At 33.4% G+C, this 11,526-nt stretch overlaps 1 protein-coding gene across 8 annotated transcripts in view; it reads right to left on the bottom strand.

Annotated features, from left to right (window-relative positions):
* Positions 1-330: 330 nt before the first annotated feature.
* CCDC138 (coiled-coil domain containing 138) overlaps positions 331-11,526 on the bottom strand; it is a 60,714-nt gene continuing 49,518 nt past the window's right edge. For 6 of the 8 annotated variants that reach the window (XM_081264967.1, XM_081264970.1, XM_081264969.1 and 3 more), the window contains 2 exons: positions 2,789-2,927; positions 331-807 (listed from right to left, as the gene is read on the bottom strand). In XM_081264967.1, coding sequence (XP_081121093.1) covers positions 642-807; positions 2,789-2,927 — 305 coding nt within the window. In that variant the 3' untranslated portion in view covers positions 331-641. The remainder of the gene's footprint in view (positions 808-2,788; positions 2,928-11,526) is intronic. The other 2 variants (XM_081264966.1, XM_081264972.1) reach the window with 2 other exon arrangements.

Raw genomic sequence — 11,526 nt, 5'->3', positions numbered from 1 at the left:
TATATACTTTAGTAATAATTAAATTATTTTGAAAAAAATAAACTTCCTTCTCTAAAGTATCCTTTAGATACTTTATAAAAAATTTAGGGCTGGGGGTGTAGCTCAGTGGTACAGCATTTGCCTAATATGTGAGAGGCCCTGGGTTAGATCTTTAGTACCACCACCAAAAAAAAAAAAAAAAAAAAAAAAAAAAAAAAAAAAAAAAAGAAAAAAGAAAAGAAAGAAAGAAAAGAAAAAAAGAAAGAAGAAGAAATGTACTTTTGCTTCCAAACGGAGGAATTCTACTAAAGTAAGAAAACAAAATGACAACATGGTTGAACCATTCCCACATAAGCACCAATTTTATTCCAAACAATCACATAATTTTAAGAATCTTCCTAAAATACTTATATAAAAAGTAACTCCAAGTGTCATAAATTCTGCAAATACCATCTTGTATATCAGTACTACCTTAGATAAACTGAAATATTCCAAAAATTCCATATTCATTTAGATTTCATTTAAAAAGTTGAAAAAATTTCTACTTATCTTTCATGATAAATGATGCTACTGGTAACTTTATTGGTAGAATTTTAGTTACTTTAGTGATTTTTACACTTTTACAAATAAGCAACACAATATTTATATAAAAATAAGCCAGTCTAATGGCTTGTATTGGAGACCAAGGAGTTGCATTTTGTTAAACCCAAATTGAACAGAGTTGAATTTAGGTTAATACAGAGAAAGGCGTGTTCAGGATGTGTTGTCCTTTGGATTTCTTGAAGCATCAGGTGAATTGTAAAAAGTTCAAAGAGCTTCTTATTACTCCTGTAAAAAAAAAAAAAGAGTATATTATTTAATTACACATACTTAGGAAATCTATATAATGACTTTGAGAGATAGCTTTTGTGTAAATTCAAGGAAATGACATTTAAAAAAAATAGTGGAGAAAATGGCTGACTAAAGGATTAAGATGCTAAGACAGACAAAACAGTTTTTATGAAATAGGCCTGAAGTAAAAAAAAAAAAAAAAAAGTACTAGAAGAAAAAAGAATATATTTTTTAGTCCTGAAAACTATACTATATTCACTATTACAGAATGAGAAATCTTGTTTCCCCCAGAGCTAAAAAAAGAGCAAAAATACTCGATCATCTTAAGCTAGCTTTTAAAGCAGCAGGATGTTGGTTTACCTTTGGATTTAGCTCTAGAATACTTTTCAACCACCCTCTTTATAATAGTGATTACAGTCCTATCATAGTAAGTTAAATTTGCTAATACAGTAAATGAAATTAATTTCATTTTCAATCAGCATTCTATCTTATAATTTATTTCTTATTTCCTTGTCTAGGTATATTTGCTTCTTGAGAGAAATTTTCAAATAATCTTATCTATCATCCAGTTAATACAAAAGGATTTACCTTTGTGGTCTTAAAGATTTATTTTAAGCCCTGTTTGAACATCACCTATTCCCAATAAATTTGTTCAGGCTCTGTTCTACTTCTTTAAATGTGAATTGAAGCTAAGTTATAAAACATGTCGAGTAAAACATTTGGAGCCCAAAATGTTTGGAACTTTGGGACGACCTTTTTTTTTTTCAGGTTGGGGGGCAGTTACTGGGGACTGAACCCAAACAAATGCTGTGTCTCTGAGCTACGTCCCTATCCCCTTTTGTTTTGAGATAAGGTATCACTATGTCGCCAGTGCTAGCCTCTAACTTGTGATCCTCCTTCCTCAACCTCCTAAATTGCTGAGATTACAGGTATGTGCCCCTGCATTCAGGGTGAGCTAGTTTTTAAAAATCCCATATATTAAGAAATTAAGAGAATCATGGTACAGTCTGTGAAAAAAGGGAGACAGAAAATTGGTAAGTTCCTCTGATATCAGACCAAAACTAATAATCTGGTGAGTTGAGAACAAGGTTCTAATGTGACAGTTAATGATTTATTACAGTGTAATGGGCATGGTATCAAATATAACTATATCTATATCTATAGGTATTTTAAAGATTATATTATATTTACTATTAAGTATACTGAGGTCTGGATTAAAATATCCAAGTTCTCTACCATGAATATCATAAATGAGGGGATGAGACCTAGAGAAAAGGTGAGCCAACATCCAAATTGTAGTGTGATTAACAGATGAGATGGGTGTTTAGATAAGTGCCTCAAAGTAAACACTAGACTATACCAGATTCAAGAAAAATAGTTTAAAATCTATGTCCTTTATTTATAATTTAAAAACTGGTCACAGCAATGTTCAAGTTAGAGGAAAGAAGAACGAACAAAGACAAAGCTCTGATTTTCACAATAAAATCCAAATCATCAGTAGCAGGAAGCCCTAATAGTTTCCTAATATAAATCCAGTTTACTAAAATCATTTAAAATCTTTTGCTGACTTCATTCTCATTCCCTGCATTAATAATAAATTATAAAATACATTTTATGATCTCTTTATTTTTACCTGTGGTATTATAGAATACCAGTGTGCAATTATTTATTCTGATATTACCATTTGGTTGCTAAAAACTGCTTTTAGTTTCATACACTGTGTGTGGTATTTAAAGTTTGCTTAGCTGAACTGAACTCAGAAACAACTAGATGTTCTAAGATTAATACTCTAATTTTCTGGTTTATCATTAAATTCACGGTCTTAGATACATATTAATATTCATGAATCTTTATTTTCAATATACCTGTGGATCAGAAATTTTGATATAATAATCAAAGTTGAAATGGTATAATATCCAGAAAGGCCTAATGATCATGATGAGATATCTTTCAATAAAAATATTAAAGAAATTCTTACTTGATTTTAGAAAGTTTCTGTAGAATAATACTGAGCTTTTCTAGGATTTGAAGATCAAGCTTAGGGGTTCGAAGCAACACAGAACAAGTACGAAAAAATAAAGTATTGCTACAGGCTTCCAGGAAAGGCTGCAAGGATTCTGAAAAACAAATCACCAGTGCTTTACTGTTAGGAAGTAGCTAAAAAGGCAATTAAAAAAAAAAAACAAAAAACAGAGCCACGCAACTTGCTCATAAATATTATCTTGGATTTTCATTCTTTTATACTTAAGCTATGGGACAAAATTATCATTTGAAAAAATTAAAACACCCATTGGCCCTTTGCTGAATGTCACAAAAGAAAGAGAAAATTATTTCCCTAACGTCAAACTTCTACATTAGGCAAAGTTCAGCAGAAATTCCATACTTAGTTTAGATAATTGGTAATAGGAAGTTTTGTGGAAGTGGCAAATAAATTTAAGAAACTTGAGTATTAATGAGAATATATATATAATCACTGGATAGGAAAGAACTTTTTAAGTATAAAAGCAAAAGAGGGCAAGATTCATAGAAGAAAGGACTGAAAAACAGGTCAAAATAAAATTTTAAATGTATTTAAAAGAAAACAGTTGAATTGAAAAAATTAAAAGTCAAAGTCCTAGAAAACAAAAGGGAAATGCTGAGCTTAGAAGGGAGAGGGGATCCCTTTATACTACAATTGCCACAAGACTGATACCGGAACTATGAAAGACCTCTTAAATCAGTTAGAAATGCTGTACCTAGTACTTTTAGTAAGGAGCAAAGGGCACAAACAACCAATTTATAATAAACAATAGAAAAATATTCAATCTCAGAAAAAAATAGGAATTAGGCAAATCTGTTATCTCGTGTGTATATTCTTTGATTCAGAACTCTCATCTCTAAGAATGTCTGATAGAGATGTATGCAAAGGCTTATACATATAAACTATAGTTTAAAAAGCCTTGTTAGAGCTGGGCATAGTGGCACATGCCTGTAATCCCATTGACTAGGAGGCTGAATTAGGAGGACAGAGTTCAAAGCCAGCCTCAGCAATGGTGAGGCACTTAGCAACTCAGTGAGACCCTATCTCTAAATAAAAATGCAAAAATAGGTCTGTGGATGTGGCTTAGTGGTTCAACACCCCTGAGTTCAATCCCTAGTACCAAAAATAAATAAATAAATAAACAAGTAAAATAAATAAAATAAAAGCCCTATTATTTGAGTTTATTACAGAATAATGTATAAAATTGATTTTTAAGTTAAGTTGGTGTCACTAGTTGTTAGGGAAACTATATACAAAAATGTTAACTTGTGGCCTTTCAAATAGCTTGTCTTTTATAAAAAGTCTCTATAAAATTCAGAGGCTCCCCAAATGAAGACAGGCCTTATTCCAAATACAGATAAAGTTATTTGACATTAAAGATATAAAAACACAGCTTTGCATTCATTTGCTTTTTTAATCCATAAGCACAGCTTGAAAAGCTTACACATCAGTGCCTTGATAGTATACTATTAAAATAAACCATGAGAGCAACAAAATCCAAATTAACAAATAAAATCCTAGGAATGTTTTGCTAACAGAAAATGAAGGGTGGTATATCCTAGCAGTGGAGCATTAAGAGACAATGATTATGGTCCTTTGTACATAAACACGCAGTTCAAGTATAGTAACAAAGCTCATTACCTTCATAACAGTTGTCTAACCAAAGTATGGTCTAAATATAATTCACTGATTCACACACATTGTATGTTTTGTGTGAGAGTATCTCAATCTCAGATACACAGATTCTTCTTAAAGACTGAAAATTTAGGTTCATAGATAAGTATACAATCTACAAAGAGAATTACAAACATTGACTGAAATCTGGAGTTATTCATCTTATTTCGGATCCCGAGACATGATTCATGTGAACTGTACACAAGAAAGTTCACAGTTTTCCATATGGCTGAAAGAACTGAAATCAATAAGTGAAGAAAAGTCATACATTATGACAGGAAACCAAAACCAAGAGCTGGTGTGGGGCTGCTTAGACATCCCACAGCTTCGGTACTGATAGCAACTCCCTCTGGGCTTGAGCTGTGCCAGCACCTCTCTTCAGGAGACTGTTGCAATCGTCCAGCTAAAAGATGGTGATAAAAATGTGGACATGCTGGAAGAGATGCAACTGGATTCGGTGGAGTGTGCTGCTACTCAGGCGTTGGAGAAATATGACATAGGATATTGAGGCCCATGTCAGGAAGAAGTTTGACAAGAAGTACCACCCCACTTGGAACTGCATTGTGGGAAGAAATTTCAAGAGTTATGTGACACGTGAAACCAAACACCTCATCTACTTCTACCTGGGCCAAGTGGCCATTCTTCTGTTCAAATCTGGTTAAAAAAGCATGGACTGTGCTACACACCCAGTGATCCATCCAAAAATAAGGACTGCAGCCTAAATGCCAAATATCAGAGACTGAAATCTTTAGCCTTGCTAAGGGAACAGCTTGATCTTTGTTTTGTACAGGGCATTCTCTGTACTAGTTTGTTGTGGTTATAAAACAATTAGCAAAACAGCTTACATCTGTATTATTTTTTATTCTATACTTTTGTGCCCCATGTTTTTTTTTCTCAATTTATTCCGTTAAAAAATAAATCTGTTGGAGATATATTAAAAAAAAAGAAAGAAAAAGAAAAAACAACAAAATCAATAAGTAAAGAAAAATTATAAGTCATGATAAGAAAGACCACTGAGGGTTCTTAACATACCTAACACACCTACAACCCACAATTTCACTGTTATAACAATATCAATGTTTTCAATCTAAATAAAAAGCACACGAAGTTATGTTCATTTGTATACTAGAAAAGCATGAAAATATATTTTATTTTATATGTAAATCAGGTCTTGGTACAAACAAAACACCCATTTAAAGATTGTTTCGAAAAACACCAAATAAAATCCTAAGCATTATCATATAAAAGTGAACTTCTTATATGACCTCCGCAATGAAAAAAAGCCATGATCATCCAAATATCTGAATATATCAGCAATTTTAAAAGTGAAGCTTTCACAAGTAAAAGAGGTTCAGTGGCTTGAGTTGCCATCTGTTTTTTAAAGCTGTGTGAGACACACATGAAAGCTTTAAAAGAGGGGAAAAGAAGTTCTGGGATTCTTACATGAGTTAGATTTTAAGATTGAAACACTGTAATTTTAATATTCTTTTCCAGTACTACAATATCCAAATTAATTAATACTTTTTAAGTTTAGAAGAATTTCAGGGGGACTGGGGACATAGCTCGCGGCAGAGCACTTGCCTAGCATGTATGAGGCACTGAGTTCAATCCTTAGCATCACATAAAAAAGTAAATAAAATAAAGGCATGAAATAATGTTCACCTAGTGTTAATTATGGTTATTTCTAAATAATGAGGTTTGTGGTGATATTTTTTAAAAAAAACTTATGACTTCTACTTTTGTTTCAATTTTTTAGTTCAGTTTATATTCAATTTTAATTTAATTAGTTTTAATTAGCAAATGGTAATTGTGCATATTTATGAAACATGATGTGATATAGTGTAGAATGATCAAATCAGGCTATTTCACATATATCCTTGACCTCAAATATTTATAATTTCTTTAGAGTGAGAATATTAAAATTCTCTCTAAAAGAGAAATATATTTGGAAATATACAAAACATTACTAACTATAGTCACCATGCTGTGCAATTCATCATCAGAAGTTAACACTCTTTACGTTTTTCCTATCTACTCATTCTCCCTGTCCCCAACCTCTAGAAGTCACCATTTTACCATCTACTATGAATCAATAATTAACTTTTTTAGATTCCTCGTGTAAGTGAGATTATCAGGTATTTGTCTCTGTTCCAGGCTTACTACACTTAATGTAATATCTTCTAGGTTCATCCATATTGTCATAAATGGCAGAATTTCCTGGTTTTTGAAGGCTGAATGTATATATACCATGTGTTAGCTTTTTGTTGCTTGTCAATGTCTGACAAGCAAAACTTTAAAAAGATTTATTTTGGCTCAGAGTTTCAGAGGTTTGAGTCTATGGAGGGCAGGACATTATGATGGAAGGGCACGGAGGAGGAAGACTGCTCAGCTCCTGGTAGCCAGGAAGCAGAGAGACCAGGAGAAAGCCAAGGGCCACAGAGAAGATCAACTCTTCCAGGGCACACCCAGTGACCCATCTCCTCCAAATGGGTCCTACCTCCCAGAAATCCATCCAGCTTCGAACACTGAAATGATTCATTTGATTAATGAGGAGGGGGGAAGGAAGGGAGAAGAGGGGAGATGGGAGGAAGAGATGATGAAACTTCCAGGGCTTTGTGTCTGCAAGGCAAGCACTCTACTAACTGAGCTACTCCCCAGCCCCCAGATGACGATCAGAGTCAGGGTCTTGCTAGATGGCTTTGAACTGGCTCCTCCTGCTTTATTTCATACTTGGAATGGGTTTTATTCTGCCTCAGTGTCTCAAGCTGCTGGGATTATAGGCATGAGCCACCATACCCAGTTTCCATTATTTTAAGAATGCTTTTTCTATTTCTGTAAGGAATGACAATGAAATTTTAACAGGGATTGCACTGAATTTGTAGACTGTTTTGGATAGCACGGATATTTTAACAATATTAATTCTTCTAAACCATGAACACAAAATATCCATTTATTTGGGCTAGCAATTTCTTTCATAAATATTTTATAGTTTTCAGTATAACATCTTTCATCTCTTTGGTTAAACTTACTCTAATGGAATTTATTTATTTTTATGCCATTGTAAATGGAATTTGCTTTCTTAATTTCTTTTTCAGATGAACTACTGATAGTGTATAGAAATGCTAATGATTTTTTTCTAAGTTGATTTTATAGCCCATAAATTTACTAAATTCCTTTAACAGTTCTAATAGGGATACTGGCCTATGTTTTCAATTTTTAAATTGTAGTCAAACATGCCTAAGACAAAATTTGCCATTAACCATTTTTAAAAATTTTTATTCTAATTTGTTATATGTGACAGCAGAATGCATTATAATTCATATTACACATACAGAGCACAATTTTTCACATCTCTGGTTGTATATAAAGTATATTCACACCATTTGTCTTCATACATGTGTTGAGGGTAGCCATTAACCATTTTAAAATGTACAGTTCAGTAGCATTAAAAACATTCACACTGTTGAACAACTATCACCACTATCCATCTCTAAAACTTTTTCATTTTTTCAAACTGAAAGTATACTCAGTAGAAAAATAACTCCTCATTTCCCCTTTCCACCATACCCCAACCCCACTGGCAACTACCATCCTAATTTCTGCCTCTTTGAATACATAAGCTGGATCATACAAGATTTATCTGGCTTATTTCACTTAGTGTGATATATTCAAGGCTTATTCATTTTGTAGAATATATCAGAATTTCATTCCTTTTTAAAAGTTGAGTAATACTCCATTGTTTTTGTGCACATGTCCACCACATTTTACTTCTGCTTTCAAGACTCTCATTTTGACTTTTGGCTATTTGACTGAAATGTTCCTTAGAAATTAACTTTAGTTAGTTAGTAGTTATTTATTTGATGTTTCTGTGGAGAAACAAAAGACTCTTATTCTAGTCAGCCATTATGCTAACACCCACCTTTGCTTGAATTTTAAAATGAGTACCCAGCAACGTGGGAGGCTGAGACAGGAGGATCGCAAGTTTGAGTCCAGCAGGGCAACTTAATGAGACCCTGTCTTAAAATTAAAAATAAAAAGGGCTGGGGATGTATCTCAGTGGTAGAGTGCCTCTGGGTTTAATCCCCAGTACCACAAAAAAATAAATAAAATTAAAAAATAATAAACACAAAGTTACAAGGAAAAGAAAAGAAAAAGCAGAAAAAAGGATTTTTCTTTAAGGAAAGACAAAATTTTTAGTTAGTAAAATAAAACTCATTCCAAGTATGAAATAAAGTCTATTTTGGTTCAATTGGGAATGTAATAGAATATTCAACTTATAGTGGCTTCATCAAATATTTTTCTATCATTGGAGATAGGTACTTCTTAGAACTGGTTCAAGTGTAACACAATGCTGTTAGAAATTCTAGAGTCTTAGTTTCTGTCCCAACATCCTTGCTTTTATCCTCATGGTCAAATGCTCCAGACAATGAAGGCAATAAATACATAAATAAATAAGGGGGAGTACAGGAACATGTGCCAATCACAACAACATGGACCAATCATACCTGCCCCCACTTATTTTTTTTTAAGAGACAAGGTCTCACTATGTTGCCCAAGTTAGCCGTGAACACCTGAGCTCAAGTGATCCTCCTGCCTCTGCCTCCCAGGCACAGGCCACTGTACCCAGCTTATCCCTTTTATAAAAAAGCAAAACGTTTCCCAGAAAGATACTTCTAACTTATTGGCTACAACTCTGTCAAGCAAGGAAGGCTGGGGATGAAAGATTTTAGGTGTTGTAGCATCTAGGAAAGAGGCAGGTGTGACAGGAGGTGAGAATCGCAATGGGGAGGCAACCCACAGTCTCTGCTGCAACGATTTGTGGAGCCTCTTGAAACAATTTTTTCAATGCTTTTCTTGAGTCACAGTATTAGATTAAAGCTTGACTGAGGGTGTTTACATTTTCAATTTGAGAACAATTCCCTGAAGAAATAATCAATCTCAGCTATAGTTCACGTTTTTTAAAATATATCTTTAGTTATAAACAGACACAATATCTTTATTTATTTTTACGTGATGCTGAGGATAGAACTCAGTACCTCACTCATGCTAGGCAAGAGCTCTACCACTGAGCCACAACCCCAGCCCCATAGTTCACTTTCAATAGTAAGGAAAAGGTGGTACTAAGGCTCGCTGTACCAACATTACACTAATACAGTATCTGATAAAACACTGCTAGTGGGCAACTTAATTTAAAAGTCGATCTCTGAAATCTCTAAGTCTGCCAACATTTCTGAAAGGGTCATATAATTTTTAAAAGTGCATGCAGTTAGCAAGTCAGTACACTGTTTGGTAATGATATCTTATGTATACATTATGGAATGGCTAAATCAAGGACCCCTCTCTGGTGCTGGGTATAGACCTCACACAAGATAGACAGGTACTCTTACCATTGAGTTACATCCCCAGACTGCATAAATCAAGCTTACTAACATATACCTCACGTATATTTTTTTGGGAAATGTGGTGAGAGCAGTTAAAATTTACCCTCTTACCAATTTTCAAGTACATTGTCATTACTGTATTTACCACATTATACAACAGAAATGAACTGAAATTTTCTATCTGTTGACCCACATTTCTCTAATCCCCACCAAGACTTTTTTTTTGCATATTTGCAGTTTTCCAAGCTTCTATTATTTTTATAGTAAAAATGAACTTTACTTTTAAAAAAAGCTGTGAAATATGTTCAAATATGTCACTGCTGTTTAAGAGCAGCAGTTACCTAGGACAAGGCAATTTCTAGGCCACAACAGAGAATACACTAAATACTGCTTAAATCCCTTTGTTTGAACTAAGACCCACAAGAAAAGGTGAGTGTTCTTAGTAACAAAATGACTCAAATTCATATACAGCTAACCCTAGAAAAGTATATAATAGTTTTCAAACACTGACAAGAAAAAGAAACCACAAAGTCATTTTCCAAAAGCAACACCACAAAATTATTACATGATATACAGTCAAGCTAAAAGCAGACAAAATCAGAAGCCCTCAACTTTTAAAAAACAAAAGTGCTCATAATATACATGACTAGGAAAATCAAGGTATAATTTTTTTTTTTTAGCAGCTTTCAAAAAGCAACAACTATGCACCTATAACATTTCTCATAACTGAACTGATGTATCTGGGAAAAGGACACAAGAGGTGAAAAGAAAAAAAATCGCTCTGAAGAACCATTAATAAGATTAACTCAAAGCCTACTGCTGAGCTAGGGTGGAGTGCTTGCATGTGTGAGGAACTGGGTTCAATTGTCAGCACTGCATATAAATAAATAAAATAAAGGTCCTTCATCAACAACAAAAAAGCCCACTGCTTCTCGTCTGATGAAAGATCTGTTTTTTTTACATTTCCAATTCAACATAGATATCTCATTTACACAAAATGCCATTCAAAAATACTAGAAAAATGAAAATTCAAAAATGGCATAGAAAATGTTTAATTATTATTGGATTTAATAGAGAAAAATTACTATCAAATTACTCCACAAGTTTCCAAAAACCTTCAGTTTCTGTACTGACTTACTGAAGCTCCAGTCACTGATACCTCTTCCTGGTGGGGCAGGGGTGGAGCACTGCAAACACAACCCATTGAAACATGACACACCACTCACAGTTGATACCCAATGCCCACTAGTTAGACAAGATCAACCATCTGCAAACAAATTCTACTAAGATTCCTTTTCCCACATCTTTTCTTTCTCTATGATCGTAAATAAAATGGTCCGTAAAATTTATACAAAGTGAAGTGAGTTTCCAATCTCAAACCTAGACAAAACAAATTAAAAATAACAACAGCCAAAGAAATATTTATTTCACTTTGATTTATTCCTTTAAGTGACTAATACTAGGTACTATATTTCCATTTAAAATGGGGACTACATAAAGCAAATGAGTATGCTTCAGTCACATATCAAAGATTTGCCATTTCTGATCTTCTAAAGCTTTGTCACTAAAATAAAATTTCACAGAAATCAGCAGCAGAAATTGGTTTGTTTACTCAACTTGAGTAAAAACTGGATTTCAGAG

The sequence above is a fragment of the Spermophilus citellus genome (genome assembly GCF_964194105.1).
Source record: "Spermophilus citellus genome assembly, chromosome: 13".
Taxonomy (NCBI): Eukaryota; Metazoa; Chordata; class Mammalia; order Rodentia; family Sciuridae; genus Spermophilus; species Spermophilus citellus.
This window is presented reverse-complemented; position numbering and strand designations above follow the sequence as displayed.